General features: G+C 39.0%; 1 protein-coding gene across 1 annotated transcript in view; it reads left to right on the plus strand.

Annotated features, from left to right (window-relative positions):
• kcnh6 (potassium voltage-gated channel subfamily H member 6) overlaps positions 1-26643 on the plus strand; it is a 163227-nt gene that overhangs the window by 124913 nt on the left and 11671 nt on the right. Inside the window, 6 exon segments of the mRNA XM_016994498.2 lie at positions 6489-6914; positions 8992-9391; positions 15466-15665; positions 20862-21114; positions 22632-22825; positions 23867-23966. Of these exon segments, the coding sequence (XP_016849987.2) occupies positions 6489-6914; positions 8992-9391; positions 15466-15665; positions 20862-21114; positions 22632-22825; positions 23867-23966 (1573 nt within the window).

A 26643-nucleotide genomic window follows, 5' to 3' on the forward strand; every position in this document is an offset into this window, starting at 1 on the left:
GACGAAACAGGACAATCAGCTAATTCTCTACACTGTTTGAAACCTATGCCTGGAGGCATTTTCTACCACAGAAAGAATTGTAGTCAGGGTTTGGAGAAGAAAGAACTGACCTGTCCCTGTGGCAATGCTTATGTGGGTTGTGCCTCCTCAAAACTATATCTCATCATAATGGCAATGAAACGTATGGGTGGCTTTGGATACCTAGTTGCTTTGGAATTATTAGTGAGAGTCAGGAAATGTTTGCAAACCACATTTGACTGTCTTTATGGAACAAGAATGCTACCAATCCTAAGAGACCTGGCCATGAACAGCTTAGGCATAACTTCATCATCCAATGAATGGATGAAGATGAGACTACCTTGAAACATGGCAGGGAACTCAGGGCAGTTTAAATCTCAACCTGCAGAAAGTTATGACACCTTTCTGCTCTTTCCCATTAGATTAAAGTAGAACCAGAGGATCTCCTGGCAAAAATATTGGCCAGAGAAGACTGTCTAGCAACCCAGCTAACCAAGAATAACGGTTTAGGAAAAATGATAATTGCAAAAGACTAGACCAGAGAATTCACAACTCGTCCAAACAAAAGCTGGTGACTGAGAAATAATTCATAAAGCCCAAGGACAGGAATCATGTGGGCTACAATATATTGTTGGGTTGCCGTTCTCTACAGCCTTAGCCAGCATAGCCAATGGAATGCTGGAAAGTAAATACCAATTATATCTAGAGGGCCATACAGTTTTCACCCTGATGTAATCTTTCAGTTTGACAATGCCTAGCTGGAGAATGGAGACTCTTAAAGACAGACAACACTCTATTTGGAGTCTAACATTCTGTCATTTCTCAACACATAATGGCCATGCTGTCTGTCCATAGATGCTCAGAAGGGTGAGTGCAGAGACTACCTTCTTGATCCAGAATTTGCAGGGTCAAAATATCCCTAGTTGCTGAATCATAGAATCCCCGGCTTGTGGCTCTGTTAATTTCATTACAGACCTTTCTAATTCCACTTGGCCCTCCATACAAATTGATAGATATCTCTGTGCTACGAATGTGGGCCATAACAAGAATCACATGAACACACTAGATCTTGTTGCTCAGACAAGGATTAACGAAAAAAGGTCATATTGTAATCATTCCTGCCCCTGAGACTTCAACATCAAGCCAGTGTAGACAAGGTCAAAGGGTTCTGTCAGGATACAGCAGGTCTTTGAGTGTGCGGGCTATGTCTCTGGCTTTCTCCCCAAAAAGTCACCTTCAAAACCATCTTCCATTAATCTATTTTTAAAGCATAATGACACTTCTAATCATTAATTTCAATTTTTAATTATTACTAGCCTGACTGTTTGCGTGTGCATGATGAAAGAAGGCAGTTTTACATGTTGACCAATGTTCCCTCATTCCTTGCTTCCCAGTGTGGTGTGCTCATCCATGTCATATTCACTCGTTGGAATGGCATTTGCACCTGAAGTATCACAATGTGAAAAACGCTAGGGTTTTCCGTAGGACAGCACACATGTCCCTATCATTATGAGGTCTTTGATTTATGTGGGAGAGGCATAGTCATACTGAGTGCAACTGGCAATGTTTCCAGTTACACTGCAGGTGTTTCGACCACTTTTATGCCCTTACTCTATTTTCAGAGTGTGTGTTTTAATCCCTTCTCCTGAGCTGAACAAAGATATGGCACAGCAGCTTTCCCTCCAATATAATAATGCTGTATCTTCCTCCACGTGACATAATCTGTGCAAAAATGTGCCTGTGTTTAAAATAACAACAGTAAATCATACCTTAAAAGCTGATGTTACTAATTGTCTGATGACAGGCAGAGGTCGAGTCCAAGGAGTCATAATCTCATCACCACCACCCAAATGAAATCTGTGTCTGAAGATTCATTAGTTTCCTTAGTTTCTGATTCTGAATTTGAATTCATGAATCTAATTAAGCTGCTGTTATTTACAGTCTGCTTGTGTGTGTGTTTATTTTCAAACTTTCATTGATTCATTTTATTTGATGGAGAAGTGATTGGGAAGGAAGTCAAACTAGAGAGACTATGTGTCTGTCTGCTCTGTTCACCCTGCCATGTTGGCGAAGGGGGGAGGTTGGAAAGAAAACGGGGAATGTAGAATAGATAAGAGCCTCTGGCAGTGTTTTGGGAATTGAAAGAAGAAACTGTGAGAACATCTTCTGACTAGAAGGGGGTGGGTTGAGGAATAGTATCTTAATATATACCTGGGAGGGGAAAGTTGGAACTGACTTTCTTTAAGTCTGGCAAGAAAGGAAAATAAAGACTTTGTTTCCAATGATCATCATTGTGAGCTTGTCTTAATTCCAAAGACTTTCCAGGTTTTGGCACTATGTTACAAAAATTATTGTTGTGTGCCTTCAAATCATTTCTGATTTATGGTAAACGTAAGGTAAACGTATCATGGAGTTTTCTAGGGCTGAGAGTGTAATTCACCCAAGGTCACCCAAAGGATTTTCATGGCCAAGCAGAGAATCAAACATTGGTCTTCAGAGTCATAGTCCAATGGTCAAAATATTACACCATAGTGTTACAAAGATCTTGCAATAATAACAACAACAACAACCAGGCCCCTGGCTGATAACTATATTGTATTTGGATCTTCCTAATCCATGCCATCCCAATGACCATTATTTGACTACACAACCAACCCACACTGTTTTGTGAACTCTAGTTGGCTGTTGTAAATTAATGTGGATGTTTGTTTAGATTTTATGTTATTATATAATTTCATTTAACTATATATAGTTTAATTTATTGATGTTAGGTTTAATTTACTGATGTTAGGCTTTAATTTGATGTTAGGTTTTAATGTTATTTTCATATACGGGGTTTCTCTGGGATTTCATGTCAGTATTTGCTGTTTTTCAGAGGCACTGAATGTTTGCTGTTGTACGTTGGAATCTGCCCTGAGTCCTCTTGGGGAGATAGGACAGAATATAAATAAAGTTTTTTTTAATTAATAATAATATTCATGCCTTCCCCACCTTTCTTGGTGTCTTGGGGCAGGGTACAACAAATTACACCAAAATACTATATTGGGGATGTGATACATGCTCTGTTGCCACCCTAGTTGCACTCTGGCTTGAAATATCTTTTAAAAGGCAGCAAAACAAGAAAATACTTTCCCTAAAATAAGAACCTCTTACTTGTTTCATAATCGAATGAAGGCTAAACTAGATGTGACTTTAAATGTACATCTGCTTGTTTTTTCTTTTCCTAATAACATTCAGGGGGCAGGATTAGGCTGGTGATGGTAGCCTTTGGGGAGGGGAGTTATTTCCTCAGTTTGTCACAGATCCATGAAAATATACACACTGACAACCTTCTGTTACCACAGTGGCTGAATCAATTGCTCAACCTCAATCCATGTGCCTTATTATAGAGCTTAAAATGAGGAAGGTGGTCCTGATTTTCTGAAGAATGTGTTTGTATTCAGATGAATATAAATAGAGCACCATTTGGAAAATGAAGCTGCCGGGACATGATCCCAGTTTGTATATGTGGGTGACACTTGCAGAAGGACCTCTGCTGTCATGAGGATGAGCAGATTTGAAATACTTACTAATATTTAACTCAGGAATCCCTGTCATGAAGAATGTAGTGGAAAGGTGCAACAGTGTTACAGTTAGCCAAGATTCCACTGCGAATCTGTATGAAAGGTTGTGATGGAAATAAACATGCTTTGTACATTGCTTACCCAAGTGACAAAAGTTTCATTACAGTAACAAGATCCTGTATGAGGTGACTCTCTTTTCTATCTGCTTCTATAGCAGTATCTTCTCAGACCCCACCTACATTGCCACATAATCCAATTTGAACAAGGCCCTGTATTAGGTGATTCTCTTTTCTGTCTTTTTCTATTGCAGTGTCTTCTCAGACCCCATCTACACTGTCACATAATGCAGTTTTAAACTGCATTATAAGGGAGTGTAAATGGGTCCTCAATGTGAGGAACCTGGGATTTATTTCTAATACCTTTCATAACTGTTTCTTTTTGCCTTCCAGAGAATACATTTCTGTCTTCTTGGTATGAATTACAAAATTCTTTTTAAAATATTTTTATTGACATTCAAAAGGGTTCTTAGTTACCTACCGTAATGGTCCAGTCAGTGTAACAAAAGCAGGAAGATAAAAACAGAAAAGTAGAAAAAAACCATTTCATTTTTGAAAATGTAAGTATAAGCAGGGGACAGAAATTGTATCTGCAAAATAGTGCACTCTTACTTTGATCCCAGTCCTAGTTGAACATACAATATTCCTCTGGTTTTGAAGTGAAAGTGCTTCTTTTAAACACCTGAGGCTTTTTATACAATTTTTAAAAACTTTTTTCTTGGGGAGCTCCTCATCCCAAAGTTCCCTTGGGATGAGGAGGGTGCCTAAGGCTGAGAGTGTGCAGCTTCTGTCATATATATATATATATATATATATATATATATATATATATATATACATACATACATACATACACACACACATATATATATACACACACACACACACACACACATATACATATATATACATATACATACAGAATATATGCCCCTGTCACTCGCAGTGCCGCGCCTTGCCCAGTATTGCCTGTTGCTGCTGCTGTGGTTGCAAGTCCTGCGTGAAGAGCTCAGCCACATAGCTGAGAAAGAGATGGAAGCTACTTGAGCATTCTCAGATTTTCATAGAATCATAGAATCATAGAGTTGGAAGAGACCTCATGGGCCATCCATTCCAACTCCCTGCCAAAAAGTAGGAAAAGCACATTCAAAGCACCCCGGTATTGGTTTTGGTATCTTTAGGAGGTCCTGGAACCAATCCCATGTGAATACCAGAGGCTGATTATATAGCATAAACAATCATAAGTATAATATTCATTTTGGTCACATATACTTTAGACAACAAACTCTGCTTTAAACTCTCCCATCTCGCTAAATCTTGTGCAATATCTTTTATCAGCTTTCTTATATTAAGATTAATATTCTGAGACAAATTGTAGTTATTGCAAAGCTATAGTTCCCCTTACCTTCCCCCCCCCCCCCCCCCCCCACTGAACTACAAGCCAGGCCACTATGCTGCCTATTTAACATTGCCTTAAATTGTTCCTTGTTTTCCACTTGGCTCCTTTGCAAAGAGTTTTGTTTCTTTCACACAGATTACCAGTACAGATGCGTTATCTGCAAGTGTGTAAACATTGTTTACTTCTTGCTGCCATATTTGGAGGGGGTGTTCCTATGCATTTTGAACGTAATCCAAGGCATTTAAACCATATTTAGTCAAAGATGTAAGATATCCAAAAGAAAAAGGTGGTAGTTGCTGACTAGGATGTGGAAGGTCTCAACAGTACAGCTCCTACTTTTTTACATCGGGAAAAATATGTTTTCTCTAGGCATTTTATATTATCATCCAAGGTGATTCTATGGTATGTTTTCAGTAAAAATTGCTATTATCTGAAATTTCACATGTCCATAGAAAGTTCAGAAACATATCTCCTGTAGAAATGGGTGTCATGCTGTATTTTGTTTTGCACTTGGAGTGAGCTCATGTATTCTTTGTGGTGCTTGGTGTGAACTGGGTTCCTTAATTTCATCATAGTGCTCTAGACATTGAAATATAGTGATATTTGGACCTGTACCTTTTTGTCATTGTCTTGGACTTGTACAATAAACTTTGTTGAGGATTTAATGTATTCTAGCACTGGGAACTGTGACATAATGAGGACCATTGCAAATGGTGTAAGACAGCAGTATTTTCCAGAATACTGCAGGAATAGCTACTAGCTTTTTATTCTTAAGCTTTTGAGTTTCCTCTTGGAAGAAAATTGGATAACCGTGACATTATGCTTGCGTGAATTCCAGTATTGTGGGGTCAGAAGACGGGTGCAACTCATTTTAAAAGGGTGATGGTGTTCCTGAGCAGGTTTTGCAGCATGTATTATATTTAATCAAGATGTTGATCCTTTCCCTAGAGTTCCAAAAGGAAAAAGGAAAGAAATTGGTGGCTCAAGTGGTAGAGAAGCATTTCAGAAACCATTGTGTCTATTGTGCAAAAAATAATAATAATAATCATGTATTTTCTATAGTTGGCCCATTTTAATGAGACTTCTCTTTTAGAAAAAGGCTAAACATATGGCATGAGAAAAAGATTTTGAAAATCGCAAATACTAATGAAGCAATCCCTTTTTAGAGCTTTTGTGTGTTTCCACTTTCTCTGTTTCACTTTCTATGGTGTTGTCTGGGTATGTCTTATGGTACCTTAAAGATTAATTAATCCACCTCCTTACTATTGACAAAATTAATAAGTAACATTCTAAATTGTGAAACTTTGTGCAAAACATACATACTGTACTGTGATACAAGTATTCATTTTATGTAGATCAGTTCAGATTCTGTGTTGATTTCAGCAGCCAAATTCTACACTCACATCTCTCAAAACTATATGTATCATCCATTGGTGTTTATTTCCTTGCCAGGTCCTCTCACTGGGAGCTGATGTACTACCTGAATACAAATTGCAGACACCACGCATCCACCGATGGACCATCTTGCACTACAGTCCGTTCAAGGCAGTATGGGACTGGCTCATTCTGTTGCTGGTCATCTACACAGCTGTCTTCACACCCTATTCAGCCGCCTTCCTGCTTAATGAAGAGCAAGAGGAGAAGCTCTCCGAATGCAGCTATAAATGTGACCCACTCTACATCATTGACCTCATTGTGGACATAATGTTTATTGTTGACATCATCATCAACTTCCGCACCACTTACGTCAATATCAATGATGAGGTAGTAAGCCATCCAGCCAAGATTGCCATCCACTACTTCAAGGGCTGGTTTCTCATTGACATGGTGGCTGCCATCCCCTTTGATTTGCTCATCTTCCGCAATGGATCAGACGAAGTAAGTTCTATAAAGTATAGCCTTCACATTAAGAAGAAACACACAAGTTTGTGACCCACAATAGGTGAACACATTGAAAAAAGAGAGAGCTTTTCACAAGTTCCAAATGTGGAGGAGGAAAGGAGTTAGTGTTTCACATGCAGTCACCATAGTTTTGCAACCTATAAAAGAAAGGCCTAAGAATGAATGTGGTGTAGTAGTTTCAGGATTGGACCATGATTCTAGAGACCAGGATTCAAATTCCCGCACAGCCATAGAAACCCACAGGGTGACCTTAGACAAGTCATACTCAGCCTTATAAGAAGATAAAGGCAAACTTTCTCTGAATAAATCTTACCAAGAAAACCCCATGTTAGGTTCCCCTTTTGGGTCACCATAATTTGGAAGTAACACGAAGGCACACAATAACAACAATATGCAGGCCTTGCCAATCCATGGTGCTCCAGACCCAGTGTTCCCAATCTATGAGTTCCTACATTTTGTTAAACTGTAACCCTCAGAATCAGGGACAGTTGGCTATTTTATCTGGGGTTACTGGGACTTGCAGTCCAACAATATCTGCAAACCCATGATAGCGAAGCAGCCTTCTAAGACAAAATAAGTACCAGTGTTGTCTTTAGCATATGATGATGTCTAGAGCTTCTGATTAGTAGAATGTATTTTGCATATTAAATACTAAGTCTTTTCATAACATCCTTCCGGGAGCCCCCAGTAGCACAGTGGGTTAAACCGCTGAGCTGCTGAACTTGCTGACCAAAAGTTCAGCAGTTCAAATCTGAGGAGTGAGGTGAGCTCCCGCTGTTAGCCCCAGCTTCTGACAACCTAGTGGATCAATAGATGCCACTCCAGTGGAAAGGTAACAGTGCTCTATGCAGTCATGCCAGCCACATGACCTTGGAGGTGTCTATGGACAACGCCAGCTCTTCAGCTTAGAAATGGAAATGAGCACCAATCCACAAAGTCGGACACAACTAGACTTCATGTCAGGGAAAAACCTTTACCTACCTAACATCCTTCCAACCTTCCTCAAAAGTTATTAGGATGATCAGAAATATAACCAACATGTTCTTTTGCCAATATTAGCATAGCTTTGGTAAGGAATTTTGAATTTTTCAGAAGTTGCAAGCACCCCCTTTCAGATATAGTGACATAGAGAGATGCATAATTCTTTAGAAGTATGGCCCTCAATTGTGTATTTGGGAGAAGAGGCAATGCAGATTTATCTGTGGCGTTTCTCTGGTGAAAAGAAAATGCCTTTAAACTCCCATAGCCATTAAAGAAAACTTTGATCTCAGAGCCTGGTTTTGGGCATATCAAAATAAAAATATCATAAAATTGTTCAGACAAACATCATGAGTAATGATACTATGTTTTGCTCAGGAATGGACTGGACAACCTGTGGCTTTCTAATCACCTTGTCAAATACGCTGCCAGAATGGTGGTGTCTTGCCGTGTCCTGGTGTCGCTCACACAGGGGGTGTAGGGACCTGTCGCCCCGCTCCCCACTCCACTGCAGCTTCCTCCCTGCCTCATCAGATGGGGAAGGTGGGAGCCTGTTTATGGTGGCTTGACCCATCTTTTCTAATGGAAAGATGAGGTTCCTGCCATTGTTCATCGCTGCCATTTTTTCAGCAGTGCTGCCCCAGAGGTAGTTCTCCGGGGTGTGATGGGAGTCATTTGGTTCTGTGGCTAAAGTCTGAAAACCCCATCCCCATCATTGAAAAAAGATAAGTGTGAAGAGTTCCTAAGTGTTGATTAACTGAGTTCCCATCAACTCTAGCCAACCTGATCAATAGTGGGATGTGATTGGAGCAATAATTCATTAACATGTAGAAGCCATCCCCATCCATACTTTAGGACAAATACTTTACAACAGTGTGACTGGAAATGGTTTCTGTTTATACCTGCCCCCTTTTTTTCTAAAAAGAAGCATTTGTGGTTTTTTCTGTGTAACATTGTCATTCGTCTTAAAAACTGTTTCAGTTTTCCACATCTCTGTCTCTCACATATACACATGTATTTTAAAAATGTAGATAGAGCCTAGAAGTTTACTTTTTCTTTTGGTTCTCCTCTCCAGACAACAACATTGATTGGACTCCTGAAGACAGCACGACTGCTTCGCTTAGTGAGAGTAGCCCGCAAGTTGGACCGCTATTCTGAGTATGGGGCTGCTGTGCTCTTCTTGCTCATGTGCACATTTGCCCTCATTGCCCATTGGCTAGCCTGCATTTGGTATGCCATTGGCAATGTGGAGCGACCTTACATGGAGCATAAAATTGGATGGCTAGACAACCTTGGTGATCAAATTGGGAAACGCTACAATGACAGTGACCTCTCATCTGGCCCCTCCATCAAGGACAAATATGTGACTGCCCTCTACTTCACCTTCAGTAGCCTTACCAGTGTTGGTTTTGGCAACGTCTCTCCCAATACCAACTCTGAGAAGATCTTCTCCATCTGTGTCATGTTGATTGGCTGTAAGTCATTTTCTTATCTTTTCTCTAGTGTGAACCCTAGCCCTTTTCTACTCCTTAATGTACCAGAATTGGACTCAGAAAGCTGCTACCCCATATTAATACTGCATTTGTAATAAATTCCTATATTTACGGCTTCTTTGTAATAAGGGCAGCCTCTGAGCCAGTCAAAAGTGAAGAAAGCATCTAGTCTACTAAGCAGTTTAAAGGCAACACAGATTGAGTACTCCTTATCCAAGATGCTTGAGATCAGACATGTTTTGAATGTTTGTTTTTAGAATATCCATACTTACATATATGTACATAATGAAATATCTTTGTTACAGTATCTTCTTTTTCATGTACACCATATATATATATATATATATATATATATATATATATATACTGAAGATAATTTTATAGAATATTTTAAATAATTTTTGTATGAAGCAAAGTTTATGTATATTGAACCATTAGAAGGCTAAGGGGGCAGTTTTGTATTTTGAAATTCTGGATAAGGGATACTCAGCCTGTAGGAAAAAAGTCAGGACAGTGCTTGACTATTTTAAAACCAATAAGAATGATATCAGCACTGCTTGGTTTAAAGCTAACAGAAACAAAATTAGCACTTACTTTAGGCTAAAAGAAACAAGGGCTGTATGGAACTGAAACTCAGAAGGGCATATAGTTAGTGAAATGAAGTTAAGTAGAAGACGTCTATATCCATAATATCTGTGCAGTAGGGGAAATTCTACTGTGGTTTTTAGTTTGAATATATATTTATTGATTTTAACTGAAGTTTTTTTAATACCAATGATATTTACTTCTGTGTTAATGTTTATATATTTGTAGATTTAAAATTGTATTGAAATACTTTTAATATAAGCCCCTTTGAGTCTCCTTGCAGAGAGAGAAAGCAGGGTATAAAAAAACATAATTATAACATGATAATAATAATAATCATCATCATCATCATCATCATTCTTCAATGTTCAGGCAATCTGGAAATATGGATCAGAATCTGGGAGGTACAAATTAAACCATGCTATAGCTTCCAACAATTTACAGGTGAAAACTGAGGTTCATGTGGCCAAGGAAGATCAGGCTGTGGTCAAAATGACAGAAAGAACAGGCTTACTTAGGCGATCCCTCGTAGTTCGAGGATGATGGTCCTCCATTTATGTTATCTTGGGGGTGGATCTGTAGATGGCTGAAGAGACCTATTCTTGATCTGCATGTTCTCCCGCAGTGAGGACATCGGTTTCCAGGTGGAAGGCGGTCTCGGTCAGGGTTGGCTTGATGGGCCTTCCTCTTGGCACGTTTCTCCTTTAAGCCCTCCATTCGTACCTCTTCAAACTCCGCAGCACTGCTGGTCACAGCTGACCTCCAATTGGAGCACTCAAGGGCCAGGGCTTCCCAGTTCTCAGTTTCTATGCCACAGTTTTTAAGGTTGGCTTTAAGCCCTTCTTTAAATCTCTTTTCCTGCCCACCAACATTCCGTTTCCCGTTCTTGAGTTCGGAGTAGAGCAACTGCTTTGGGAGACAATGATCAGGCATTCGGACAACGTGGCCAGTCCAGCGGAGTTGATGGCGTAGGAGCATTGCTTCAATGCTGGTGGTCTTTGCTTCCTCAAGCACGCTGACACTTGTCCACCTGTCTTCCCAAGAGATTTGCAGGATTTTTCTGAGGCAATGCTGATGGAAACGCTCCAGGAGTTGAGTGTGATGTCTGTAGACCGTCCACGTTTCGCAGGCGTAGAGCAGGGTTGGGAGGACAATGGCTTTATAAACAAGCACCTTGTCATCTCTACGGATGTCCCAATCATCAAACACTCTCTGCTTCATTCTGAAAAATGCTGCACTCACAGAACTGAGATGGTGTTGTATTTCAGTGTCAATGTTGACTTTTGTGGAGAGGTGGCTGCCAAGGTAGCGGAAATGGTCAACATTTTCTAATGTTACACCATTAAGCTGTATTCCTGGCATTGCAGAGGGATTAGCTGGTGCCTGTTGGAAGAGCACTTTGGTTTTCTCAATGTTCAGTGAGAGGCCGAGCTTCTCGTATGCTTCTGCAAAGGTGTTTAGAGTAGCTTGTAGGTCTTCTTCTGAATGCGCACAGACTACATTGTCATTGGCATATTGGAGTTCTATAATAGATGTTGTGGTGACCTTGGTTTTGGCTCTCAGTCTGCTGAGGTTAAATAGCTTGCCATCTGTCCGATAGATGATTTCCACTCCGGTGGGAAGCTTCCCATCAACAAGGTGAAGTATCATAGTGATGAAAATGGAAAATAAGGTAGGGGCAATAAGACATCCCTGCTTGACACCTGATTCCACCTTAAATGGGTCACTTTGGGAGCCATTGCTGTCCAAGACTGTTGCCATCATGTCATCATGGAGGAGCCGCAGGATGTTCACAAATTTGTCAGGGCACCCGATTTTTTGGAGGATGGTCCAGACAGCGCTGTAATTCACTGTGTCGAATGCCTTTGCAAGGTCAGTGAATGCCATGTACAGAGGTTGGTTTTGTTCCCTGCATTTTTCTTGGAGCTGTCGTGCAGTAAGGATCATGTCCACTGTTCCTCTGGAGGGGCGGAAGCCATTCTGGGATTCTGGGAGGGTGTCTTCTGAAACAGGGAGAAGGCGGTTTGCAAGGATTCTTGTGAGGATTTTCCCAGCGGAGGTTAGAAGGGAGATATCGTGATAGAAAGAACAGGCATGCTGCTGTGGTTATCTATGACCTGTGCCTCCTGCTGAGCTTATGGGCCTAAAATATTTTTGCAGTTTAAACTCAATTTGCAGCAATGGAAGTGTTCCAAGGACAAAGGACAAACATGGTGATGAGAAAGATGCCTAAAGTAGCTAATCATGTTTCCTGGAGGTTTCTGTTGATTTCCTACTCCCTGCACAAAAGGGGGCTGGCAGCAGGGGCAATGTCAGCAGTGAGGTGTCTATAGTCTTCTAGAACACAGCTTCTTAAACTGTGGGTCACAACTCAGTTTGGGGTCCCCTAACTAATTTTGAGAGTCACCAAAAATCTTTGTAGCTTGCCATCTGGTGATTGTTTTAAACATTTACATGAATCTGTTAGTAACAACGTGTGGTGAACAAGCCCGTAGCCAAGGGGGGCAGTTTAGGGGTTCAAACCACTCCCAAAAAAATTCAGGTCAAAAAGAAAAACCTGGTTTATTCATGAATTTTAACTAGTTAACCAAATCTCCATACCAAGTACAGTAAAGTCTCACTTATCCAACCTCCACTTATCCAACGTTCTGTATTATCCAACGCAGTCGGCCTTTTAGTAGTCAATGTTTTTATAGTCTGTTTTCAATTCATTGCAATGTTTTGGTGCTAAATTTGTAAATACAGTAATTACTACATAATGTTACTGTGTCTTGAACTGCTTTTTCTGTTGATTTGTTGTAAAACATGATGTTTTGGTGCTTAATTTGTAAAATAATAATGTAATTTGATGTTTAATAGGCTTTTCCTTAATCCCTCCATATTATCCAACATTTTCACTTATCCAACGTTCTGCCGGCCCATTTATGTTGGATAAGTGAGACTCTACTGTATATGAGAAGCAAAAATTAGAGCCCCTCCAGAACTGCAAGCACTACCTCAATCAAATTTTGATTGTTTACACTATCATTACCTACCTTTCTACCAATTTATATTGCAATAGAAGCAATAACTGACATGGTAGAAGTGAACATAGTGGAAAATGCAAAAATGTGGTAGCTGGCAGGCAACCGGAGGGGTTGTCCTGGACTGCAGGTGAAAACTGAGGAAACTGGAAACTGAGGTGTTTACCACTGGTTCATGTAGTCCAAACCCTGCCAAAGAAACCATGGAACAGGAGCAAAGAAAACAAGCGGTGTCATTGGACTTTATATGAACAAGACTGTTTTTGATTACCAAGTGAAAGCTCAATTAATGCCAAAATCTGCAAACTCCATTGTTAGGATATGTATTTCCTGTGGATAAGAAGAAGCATCTAAGATTTCATCCCAAATGGTTCACCAGATTTCCCAGGTTAGCCTACTCATTTCATGTACAAGGTGCATTCTGTAAGTACGGTATGGTGTTTGAAGGAGAAGTTGTGTGTAAATATAGTCAACAGAAGCTTGGTGCATTGGTTGCTAATGGGAAGATGCAATAGATGTCTTCAATAGACACAAAAAACAGAGTACCATCAGAACAACTTGTGCTTGGCTGAAGAATTCTTGCTAATTCACAGTGGAAAATGTCTTGATGTATCCCATCATCATGAAAAAGGAAATAAGAAGAAAGCAGAAGAAAACAGAAAGAAACTTCTGCCAATTGTGGAAACTATTGTCCTTTGTGGCTGACAAGAACTTGCTTAAGAAGGAAGCAATGATTTGGGACTTATTACTTGTGAAGAACCTTTGTATAATAATGGTAATTTCACGGCCTTGTTGAAATTTCATGCCAGATCAGAAGACAACCGCTTCTAAATGTTTTTTTCTGGCTATGGGCCTGGTGGTGAATGCTTTAGCTGTCCTTCATAAAAAAAGGAAAATCATTCTGCCTTGTTTAGCAAGACTTGCAAATTGATGGGTATCTTTTCAAGTTTGAGAAGTACTTATTTAAAATATTGGTTCTAAAAAAATTAAGTTATGTTCATAAACCATACTCAATTGAAATCAACATAATCAGTCATCTGCCATCAAAAGTTCAAAAAGAATTGCCTGCAATCTGTGCAGGAAGGGTTAGTAGCACCTACTTGTTTTGTGGGGCAAAAGATGTATATGATCTGAAGAGAAACCAAAGTTTTGTAGGGTAGAAAGGATATAGATTACACGCACAGATGTGAAAAGACCATGATGGAAACAAGAGGCAGGTGGACGTAAGTCGTTTTGGCCCACCCTGCACCTTGAGACCTTTTCAGTTGGAAGTACAGACTCCCAAAACTCCCCATTGTGGTTCTAAAATTCAGGAGAAAAAAGGAGAGCCAATAGAATATATTGTGCCATTTGAGGCTGCAAACCTAGAATACCAGCATGGCATAAAATATGTTGAAAATGCTCTATGTACCGCAGTATCAAATATTGAGCCAATATTGTATTCTTTAGGTAAAAATAAACAAGCACATCCATCTCAAATTTGCTTTCATTTTTAATAAATGATAAAAATATATTTATAACAAGGAATTGTTTTACAATACATATTTTGTAATTTATTAGCAGTAATACCTATTTTATATACCTACATATCTGGGGTTGTGTAAAGATTCTTGGTTGAAAAAGGGTTCCAAGTGGAAAAAGTTTAAGAATCCCTGTCCTAGAGCTGGTGTGCTTGGTTTACAAAAATTATACAGTAAGAAGATATTGAAGTTTGGGAAATCACAAATTAGCGTACTTCCTTCCTATCCTATATATGTTTAACTTCTGTGTTATTTGTTGTTCACACATACTTATTCCTATGTCTCTCTCTCCCGAGTTTTTAATTAAGTGTTCACGTGGCCTGCCTTGGTTTTCATTGTTTTCTCTGATTTGTGTTGTATTATATATGATGATTTTGCACTGTTATATTGTGTTATGATTTGCTGTTTTATTTTGTTATATTGTATGGTGTCTGGGCATGGCCCCATGTAAGCCGCCCCGAGTCCCCATTGGGGAGATGGTGGCGGGGTATAAATAAAGTTTTATTATTATTATTATTATTATTATTATTATTATTATTATTATTATTATACTGACTGAGAACCAGGCTGAGCCAGCCTTCAAGCCTGTAATTGTTTCAGAATGGAGAACAAGAAGCAGTCATGTAAGTGGCTCCAGGCATGTGGAAAGTGTGTTTATTTCACTAATAAAAAAAACACTGCTCTCTCCAAATATTTAGGATTGGGATTTTTGGTCTTGTGAGTCAGACATCTTGGTTTTGAAAATGGGGACTTTAATTTTTTTAAGTCAACAATGTTCTCTGTTTGATAGGAAGAGTGTTGCCATTTATTATTATTGTGCTTAAAATGCAAGATCTCAGGCATTTCATACATGTCAGTGCTCAGATCCCAATGTGACAGGCAATGGTGCTCTTCTTTCTTAACACTGGTCCTTGTCCTCTTGTTTCAGCTCTCATGTATGCAAGCATCTTTGGCAACGTCTCTGCCATCATCCAACGCTTGTATTCTGGCACGGCTCGCTACCACACCCAGATGCTGAGGGTTAAGGAGTTTATCCGTTTCCATCAAATCCCCAACCCATTACGCCAGCGCCTTGAAGAATATTTCCAGCATGCCTGGTCCTATACCAATGGTATCGATATGAATGCGGTATGTCAGATAAGGCCTTCTCTCCTACATAGACCTGATGACTAGAGAATGAGAACAGACAAATTTGATTCTCCAAAACTAATATAAATCGACATTTAAACTGTGCTTATACAAACACCTTAGAATTCTCCACCTCTCAGCTAATGGTCTAGCTGTCAGTAATGGAGTGCACCTACTCTAGGTTTTATTCCAGACTTTGCAATAGTTGCGCCTGGTGCATTTGCGGGATACAATTTGGCACATTGGATAACTCCTTTAAAGCCTGTAATAAACACAGCTACACTGACCACTTAGGTTGAATGTGCCTTGAATAATCTCCATGGTGACCAAATGCCGCATGAAACTGATCTGGGGTAATGCGGGACAAGGCATTTAAATGTTTTAAAATTAATTTGACAGAATGTTTATATATATATATATATATATATATATATATATATATATATATAATACAAATATTGATAAAATACATATTTGGCTTTCTATCACATTTTTATCACATAAGGGGGAAGACCTCTACTTAAACTGTTCCCTGTTAAGACATAATGTGTACAGTATCCTTTATTGAACCAACTAAATATGCACAAAATTCAATATGCAAGGTTTTAAAATACCACTGACAACTTCATCAGGCAAAGGTGATGATGATGATGATGATGATACTTAGAGGTCTAACTAAATTTGAAAATATTTGAAACAATATTTTAAACAAAACAGAAGGACAAGCTTCAGAATTATATTGAAGCAGGTTAAATTTGGCAACTCTAAAGGAACAAGGCAGATCTGAAAATAATAGATAAAAACAAATGGAACTGAATTTGGGGAAACCTATCTTACAAATCAGTTCCTGTTCAAATGAGAGAAAACGCACTGAAAACCCATAAATGGTATTAATATCTACTCAAATTACACAGGATTAATAATGGTTTATCCCAATTATGCTGGAGATGATGCGGAGCATTAGGAGATTGGAACCATATTTGGCTGTTATTTCCAAAGATAACTAATGTTTTGGAATAAGTTGTATAATATGAGAAAAAAACACATTAAAGGAGCATTATTGCTTCTTTCCTTATTTGAAGAAAAAAAAATAAGAATCTATCAAACAAAGACTTTACAGTAATGTTGGTATGTATTTCAAGGATAGAGTTGTTAAAGATGGGTAAACATAGAGAATTTATTATGTTGTTGAAGGCTTTCATGAGTTGCTGTGAGTTTTCCATGATGAGTTGCTGTGAAATGTGGGCTGTTTTGCCCACATCTATGGCAGGTATCCTCAGAGGTTTTGAGGATTTCACCATAGATGAGGGTGAAATGTCAGGAGAGAATTCAACTGGAACATGGCCATACAGCCTGGAAAACTCACAGCAACTCCAAAAATTTATTGATACAGAATTAGATAAACAGAATATAGACCATTTGTTGTTTATATACAAAGTAAAATTCGAGAGAGGAGAAATAAAATAGAATTTGCTCAATGCTATATGGAAGTCATTTATTAGCTATTTGTGCAAGGTCTAATAGTAAGTTAAAACCACATTCAGAACAAGTAAGATTTGGATTAGATGACTACAATATACCTATTATTCAGAAATATATAATAGATAATAATGTATCGGTAAATAGACTGACAGGAAAGTAGTCTATAAATGTCTATGACTTGGGAAGGGGAGGGATGGAGGATAGAATGTGATAATGCTGAATTTTAGACTATAATTGGTACTTTACTGTGATGTTTTATACATACTTATTGGCTCCCACTCTTTTTAACATTTATGTTAATGATTTGATGCCTTGTTCAGCTCAAGTTGATTCTCCTTCCCCAGTAATTAGGAATAGAAAGGTTTTCATTCGGTTGTACACAGATGATTTCGTGCTTTTCTCCCTGTCATAAAAATCTTTTGGAGGGTTTCAGTACCTTCTGCCAATAGGAATTCCTGTCAATATTCCAAGACTAACATTATGGGTTTTGGTAGACATTGTCCCAGGTATAAATGGATTTTAGCTCAGCATGCCATTGAACAAAGCCACCTATTCAAGTACCCGGGAATTGTTTTTAGTGAATATCTCTCTTAGAAATGGCATATAGAAGCAATGAAGCTGAATACTAATAAATTGATGGCACAGATGCTTTATGGAGTAGAAATCTGGGGCTTAGATACCAACACTTTTAAAGCCTTGGAAATATTGCAGAACAAGTTCCTCTAAAAACTTTATTCTCTTCCAACTTGAACTCCTGCAGTATTTTTGCATACATATATAATATGCAAAAAAAATCACAAAGTATTTTTATAATAAACTAGCTTGGGTCCCCGGCATACCTGGGTTATTTGAAAAGGGCCTTGTTTGTTTTTGGATGTTAGGTAATATCAGTTTGGTCATATGTTGCGCTATGTGTTTTCCTGTTATTTTTTATGAATGCTCCTATTGGAAAAAGTATAAAGATGTGGGTGAACTACAGTTCCCAAAAATCTTGGGTCAACCCTCCCCAAACTCTCCCAGTATTCACTGTTGGCCGTGTTGGGTCTGTGTGCCAAATTTGGTCCAGATCCATAATCTGCTGGGTTCAGTGTTCTCTGGATATGAGTGAACTACAAATCCCAGATTCCCAGGGCAATCACCCTGAAACCGTGCCAGTATTCATGGTGAATTCTCCCCAGACCTCTCTAGTATGTCCAGTTGTTGACCAAGTCCTCTGTCTGCTGTGTGCCATATAAAAGAATAGGAAAGGGTTAAGGGAGAGGCAGTCGGCAGGGTCATGCAAATAGTGAGAGAAAGGAACACTGGGATGTACTTGCTGTAACAATCAATGTCCTAGAATCATAGAGTTGGAAGAGACCTCACGGGCCATCCAGTCCAACCCCCTGGCAAGAAGCAGGAAAATCACATTCAAAGCACTCCTGACAAATGGTCATCCAGCCTCAGCTTAAAAGCCTGTGAGGGACTGACTTCGTAGCTCCTCAGCACTGGGAACTATAACCTGTTTGTGGGGGCCAGAGGCTGTCTGCGTGAGCAGACACCCGTGCCACATACACACATACAGATTTTCACTTTTATTATGTATATAGATAATATAGATAATAATACAGGATAAGAAAAATCATGTTAGAGGCATAGACCTACATATTGTCAAGATGTTGTGTTTGTTGTTGTGAGTTAAGATTGTATGCAGGAATATCAATACAATCAGAGGCCAATCCGCTCTTTGGTTGTGTTGTAGAATCTAGGCAATAAACTTTTCTTCTTCTCCTGTATGATTTTGAATGGTTTTGCCCAATGATGAAGCCAGTGAAGTTTCAAAAGTTTATATTAATTTTTGTGAATTTTTGGTTGGCCTAATAAAGCTAGCACTGTTTCATGGATTTTGGACATTATTATAATGTAAAATGTTTTCCACTGCACCCAAATCCATTCACACATTTATCCAAATGTATTTGGTTGTGTGAATTAGTCCCCAGGATATGTGGTTTGAGTGGTAGCAAAAAGGAATATGAGACATGGTTCTGAGCATTTGTATCCTGCTCTCATAAATAACAGCAGAAATAGATAGTTTGTGTGGGTCGTAAGAACAAGTGAGCTGTTAAAAGTCTCCAAGCCTAGCACAAAGACCCAACAAAATGGTCCACAAGGAAGGATATTAAGATGACAACCTAAAGGCTCTCACTCTGAGCTGGGTCAGCTTTTCCTAGGCATGAAGAAGAGGTTCCAAAGCTATATTGATTCCACTTTCCTTCCCAAGGGCTGGTTGCTAAGCAAAAACTGACTAGGACTGTGCCGAAATAAACTTAAATCCATTTTAATTAGTCTGTTGTAAAGGGGAGTGGAGGGGATCAATAGTAAAGCAGAAAGTAACATTTGAAGAGGAAACCTAGTATAGATTCCCTGAAAGAAGGATGAGCTGTTCTTGCTCATTGGGCTGGGATGCAGAGACATTCTTCATTATGGTCTATAGCAGACTCTTGTCAAACTGGCTAAGGCCAAAAAAAAGTCAACTTTACTTCTCAATAAACACAACCCTCCTTGAAATGCACATCTTGAGAAGCAGTTTCTCAAAGTGAATTATGGTTGTCAAGATGGATCACAGAAAGAATATTGTCTTACTGAAGACTCTGTGGGGCCAGGGAAAGAACTGTAGTTAGGATACAAACTGTATATATTACTGTTTATAATATAAACAGTAAGCCAAAGTAAGTCACAAATATGAACAAATATAATAAATATCTAAAATAATTAAAATTACACAGTCCAAACCTATAAGGAGCAATATGGGGCAAAAGTCTGGAAGACATTAATATATTATGGGAGGAGAATAGATGGCCCAAGATACTAAAAGAAGCAAGGCACATTTTGACTCTCAATCTTTATCAGTGGCCAATGAAATTCTTATGTTCTCCAACATTTCTTCCAGACAAAAAGCGCACTAGATTATAGAATGCAGATATAATAAAGATTAAAAGCCTCACCAGAATAGTTTTAAAATATCTCTGCAAGCTCAGGAAAAAGCCATGCTCACTAAACATTTTTTCCTACTCCATCAGAAAGAAACATTTCACGAATCGGATTATTGTACAGTCCTTTCCATCTTTATAGTGCACTGTTTTCAGTTGAATTTTATTCTTAGCTGTATTACCTTCGGTCCTGTAACAAAAGATAAGTGGGATATGAATAAATGAATCATCTATTTTATTCTGAATATTAAAAGGTAGGAAAGGAAAGGGGACACAGAAAAATGGGAAACAGGAATTGTGGGATACAATAATGGGTTAGGTATATCCACTAATATGAACTGTTCATATATACAAATAATAAATTCGCTCACAGCTGACATTTGTAAAACACACCTTGATGTGTAGGTAAAGCCATAAGATGTTCTGACCATTGAAACACAAATGGCATTCATCTTTACAGCCAGGAGTCTGTCTTGTTGCAATAATAACAGTGCAAAAGAATGCATCACGCTGACCATCAGTTAAGTTACAAATCACAGAATATACTTGAAACTATATAAGCTTTGATATGTATTCATGATTTTTCTATTGCGAAGTCAATTATCAAAATTAATCTATCATTCAATGCTGGAGAGGGAAACGTACCTCTTCTGGGATAAGGAAAAGTGCTGGAGAAGAAAGGGTGGCATTAGAATCCCTTCCAGACTCTACTCACTTATGACGTCTGCTTACTTTCACTCCTCTTCAGGTGCTGAAAGGGTTTCCAGACTGCCTGCAGGCTGATATCTGCCTCCACCTCAACCGCACTCTTCTCCAAAACTGCAAGGCCTTCCGGGGTGCTACCAAAGGCTGCCTAAGGGCTTTGGCCATGAAGTTCAGGACAACTCATGCACCACCTGGGGACACCCTGGTGCATTATGGTGATGTCCTCACCACTCTATATTTCATCTCACGTGGCTCCATTGAGATCCTCAGGGAGGACATTGTTGTGGCCATTCTAGGTGAATGACTTCTCTAGTGGGTGTAGCGAGGATGATGGGAAGGAGGGTAACCATACGGAAAGGATGGCAGGAAATTACTTGTGATTCAGCTAATTATTCATGTGTCATGAGTAGGAATTTGCCCCTGGGTCAATTGGAAGAATGTGATATTACATCTCTGGGCACTTCCAAGCAAGCAGTCTGCCTGCATAATTTGAAAATTAGTCCAGATAATAGCATGTTCCCTCTGTTCATTTTCTGTGTTTTTGTTCAATTTATTTCAACTTTTTTCTTCATACAGAAATTCTGTATTAAGGAGAGAGAAATGGAATACAGTAGGTTATGCTTTTGAAAGGTGGTACTATGGGTATAGTGTAGTGGTGTGAGCATTGGGGTATGATTCTGGAGACCAATGTTTGATTCCTCATTCAGCCATGAGTTGACCTTGAATCAGCCACATTCTGTTAGCCTCAGGAGAAGGCAAAGGCAACCCCCCTCTGAACAAATATTGCCAATAAACCCCAAGATAGGATCACCTTAGGGTCACTATGTGTCAGAAATTACTTGAAGGCTCACAAGAACAATGCTGGAAAATATCTGTCCAAATGCACTCTTTCTCTTTCACCATTTATTACAAATATGGTAATAGTGCTACCCCATGCTGTTTTTATGCTGGTGTGGGCATCTACAGAGGTGTATGAAGAGGCTCTTCCCAGTGGTGGTAGCAGCCTTAGGCCTCCATAGTGCCTGGAAAAGGAGGAGGAGTGCCCAGCTGGTGACCCAGTCATTTCTGATGCTTAGCCTTGGATCCTTCCTCCCAGTCAGCTCTCTCTCTCACACACACCCAGTTCAGTCCCATGCAGTTCTCAACTGGCCTCATTCACAATGTCTTCAAAACCTCTCCCTCAATTTTAAAGACCTTGTAAATGAGACCAGTTGAGAATTGTCAGCCTCAGCCTGATAGAGGGGCATGACTTCCTAAATGGCCTCATTCATGCTGCCTGCCTCCCTAACATTCTGAGTGCACCGTTGGGCACATTACATTTGAAGGCAAATCCATTTTTGTAATGTGCACCCTCAAAATTGAGGTATGCATTACATTCAGTAGCACATTATACTTGAGTAAATATGGTAATTCCAAATAAAATTGTCCTGGGAATGCACACTTTGCCTCCTCCTGCTTTCGCTGGAAATAGCAGCACAGTGTCACTTTTTTCATTTTTAAAGAGTAGGGGGTGACACCGAGCATTTTCCTATTGTAGGTAGGCGGCTGCTGGTCTCAGAAAATTGATGCAGGGACATACAACCTAAACACTTTACAAAGCTGAACAAATAAGCCCTTATCTCTAAGGGACTGATGTTCAAAAGCCTAGCTGCAAGATATGTGATTGAAGTATAGTTTCCTGCAATATGTTAACTTGAGTCCAAAGCATGAACTGCTACCAGAGACAAACCTATGAATTTTATGGATGCTTGGTCTCTCCCAGGAGAGCAAAGGGAGACATTTGCACACTAACTGGATTTCTCATGTTGTATAGGAAAGAATGACATATTTGGTGAACCAATCAGTCTCTACGCAAGGCCTGGGAAATCCAATGCTGATGTGCGAGCCCTCACTTATTGCGACTTGCACAAGATCCAGCGGGAAGACCTCCTGGAAGTCTTGGATATGTACCCAGCTTTCTCAGACAATTTCTGGAGCAATCTAGAGATAACATTCAATTTAAGAGATGTGAGTGTCTGATGGGGGGGGGGGGGGGGAAGAAATGGGGGAGAGTTAATATAGTGTGACCTCATTTTCATCAGACTTAATAGTCATGCTCCAAAAACCTTCCTGCCCCTTCAAATGTCCCAATAATCACAGGAAGGCTTCAGGGAATTACTCTGTGTATGTGTACAGTATATGCATATTTCTGTAAAGGGGTATTGTTGTGTATCTGTATGAAAGACAAAGTGTTACTCTGCAGAGCAATATTGGGTTTATGTGTACAGTACAATAATATCTATTCAGAAATTAGCCCCAATACATTATGCCTAAGAATAATATCCAAAAATTATATTAAAAATTTATCAAAAATTTCACGATAGATGATTAAGTATCCCGATTGCTCATATTAACCTAATGCATGAGCTTATGTAAAATACTTCTGGGCTTAGAAACCATGTACTGTACTTCATGATCCATGGCAATTTTGCACATCTAGTTATAATCTTCATCTGATGCATTTTTATTTGGCTAAAGAGCTACTGCAAAGTCAACTTGCTTTCTAAAATAATATTTTAAGTGTGTAGGTATGTTAATTGCAGTTAAAATGTAACTTTTTGTATTTTTATCTATTTGGGGTTTTGCACATATTTCTTTTTATTTTGTAAGCAGCTCGGGTCTCATTACTAGGGAAAAAAAGCAGAGTGTAAATAAAGAAATAGAATGAAATTCTAGGATGAAAGGGAAGAAAAGAACTCTGTACGTAGTCAACTAGAATGTATCATCATTTAGTTTCAGGTTATAGTGCTGAAAGATACAAGTTAGGTCTTAGAAAGCTACTTTAATAAACATGATTCCTTACAAAGAATTATAATGTAGGATTGTGTAAAATTTACCATAGCTTCTTCCAACCTGGTACCTTGACAGCTATTTTCAGAATCCCTTAGATAGGTGGCAAAGGATTTCTGGGAACTGCATACCTGTAGTGCATTAGGTTGGGAAGCTGTTTTAAGGAGCCTCACTGATCTTGTATGAGCAAGATTACTTTTCACCACTTTGCTTTCTTAGGCAGATAGTGTTCCTCGTTCACCACTCAGCGAAGAGTATGCCTGCAACTATCGTCGGGCACGTCGCCATAAGCGTTCCCTCTGCAAAGTTAACAAAATTGGTGAGTCACATTCTTGGGATGATACAGCCACAGGCATCTCATAGATTGAGTGGGTGGGGGAGACTTCCCCCACCATTTCAAGGTGGGTGCCCCACTTTGCTCAGTCCATAAGCTTCCATCAGTTGCTGAGAATTCCTGCATGAACAACAGAGAAAGGAAGAAAGCAGGCCTGTTATTTTTATCCATTTCCATCACTTAGGTCAGGGATCCTCAATTTTGGTTTTCCAGATGTTGTTGGACTATATCTTCTACAGTCCCTCAACATTGATCATACATACTGAAACTCCTGATGGACTTCAGCACCCACACTTAAGAACCACTGACTTAAAACATGGCTGGGCCTGATCCAAGGTCCATCCTGTCCAGAGGTTGCCTCTGCTAATGACAGACAAATTGCTTTAAGACAACTTTTATCAAGAGCTAAGATGAAGAGATTCTTCTCCTGATATTTCTTTGCACACGTATTACCTCTGAAAATGGAAATTCCATTAAGTTGTCCTGGAAGATCACTATGGTAAGCCTGTTCTTCATTAATATGTCTACTCCTTAAATTGTGCACATCACAACTCTTGTCATCGCTAACCTTGAGAGCAGAACAAATGATGCAATGATAACATACACTACATAGTACATGTTGAGTTTCCATTATCTGAAATTACTAAGACCAGAAGTGTTTTGGTGTTTTGGAGGTTTTTTATTTTGGAATGCATGTAAACATACATAATGAGACATCTTAGAGATAGAACCAAAGCCTAAATTCAGAATTCATGTATGTTTCACAGACACTTTATACACATAGCATGTAGACAATTTCATGCAATATTATTTATTCTTTTGTACATTAAAAGAAGTTGAACCTTTGGAAAGGAAAGATGGCAGTTTTTCAGCTACCTTGTGGCCAATTTTGGTTGTGGGGGTATTTTGGATTTAGAAGTTCTGGATAAGGGATGCTCAACCTGGACAACCCTTTTTGGCAAAGAGTTGTATCAGTCTTTTTAAAGGTACTAAATAGTGACTCCTAACCTGGTTTAACAGATATTGTTGGCGTACAGCTATCACCATTGCTACATTCCCTGTGCTGATCGGAAATTGTTGTATTTGTAGTCCAACAACATCTGTGGAACCAGCTGGGATCCACAGCTTTTAGAGCATACAAGGAGAGCTACCATGTTTCCCCGAAAATAAGACCTCCCCAAAGAATAAGACCTAGCAGGGGTTTGGGGGGGATTGCCAAATATAAGGCCTCCCCTGAAAGTAAGACCTAGCAACCAAGGCTGCAGCAGAGTTCCATTGGGAAGCATGGCTGCAGGGCTAAAGCAGCACTCATACACATACGGGAGGGAGGGAGGGGAGGGAAAGTGCTTGCTTTCTGTGCCTCCCTCCCTGCCTTGCCTTTCCTTGCCTGTCCCCCAGCCGCGGCTTGAAAAACCTTCCATGGCTGCTGCTGCGCTGCCGTTTCTTCCTTCTCTCCGTCCTGGCCATGCTGCCTTCTTTCCAGAGGCTTCTGATTGGCTCCTGGAGCCCAGGCAAGGGAGGGTGGGAGGGAAGGAAGGCTTTCCACTCGTCCCCAAGGCTTCTGCTCCTTAAAGGCATTGGGATTCTCCTCTCATCCTTATTCCTATCCTATGCCCTGAAACATTATTTTATACTATTATTCTATTGCCATATTATTATCATCATATTCTGTTACTATAGTATATCCCATTATTATATTATCCTATTAATACATTTTATATCATTATATTATATTTTTCTATTATTATTATTATATCATTATATTATTATTCTATTATTATTCTATTATATTTTCATATTATATTATTATTCTGTTATTATTATATTCCATTTTATATTATCCTATTAATATATTTTATATCATTATATTCAATACTATTATTCTATTATATTATCCTATTATTATTATATTATTATGCTATTCTGTTATTATATCCCATTATTATATTATCCTATTAATACCATATTATTATCATATTCTGTTATTATTATATCCTATTATTATATTATCTAATTAATATATTGTATATCATTATATTATTATTATATTATCATATTATTATTATAGTATATTATATTATTCATCATTCATGACTACATTGAAACTAGAATAGAGAGAAATCAGCGTGGAAACCTAAACTGCAAGAGGTACCATAGATTGTTGCACATGTAAATAATGGTAGTAACAAGAAATTCTTGATAGGATTCACAGTTTGTCTGGTTATGCTGGTTTGTGATGACAACTACTTTACAGTATATAATAAATGTTCATTTTGTTGTTCAACAATAAATGTGAGCTCTTCTTCATGGAAAAATAAGACATCCCCTGAAAATAAGACCTAGTGCATCTTTGGGAGCAAAAATTAATATAAGACCCTGTCTTATTTTCGGGGAAACAGGGTAAGTGGTATCTATCCCTGCCCCACATATCAAAGATGATCCAGCCTGTATCATCAAATGCCACATTTGTTGATGCATGTGAGGGGAAGTCATAGGGAGGAGAGAGCAAGCTTGTTTTCTGCTGCCCTGGAGACTAGGACGCGGAACAATGGCTTCAAACTACAGGAAAGGAGATTCCACCTGAACATCAGGAAGAACTTTCTCACTGTGAGAGCTGTTCGGGAGTGGAACTCTCTCCCCCGGACTGTGGTGGAGGCTCCTT

The sequence above is a fragment of the Anolis carolinensis genome, chromosome 6 (genome assembly GCF_035594765.1).
Source record: "Anolis carolinensis isolate JA03-04 chromosome 6, rAnoCar3.1.pri, whole genome shotgun sequence".
Lineage (NCBI taxonomy): Eukaryota > Metazoa > Chordata > Lepidosauria > Squamata > Dactyloidae > Anolis > Anolis carolinensis.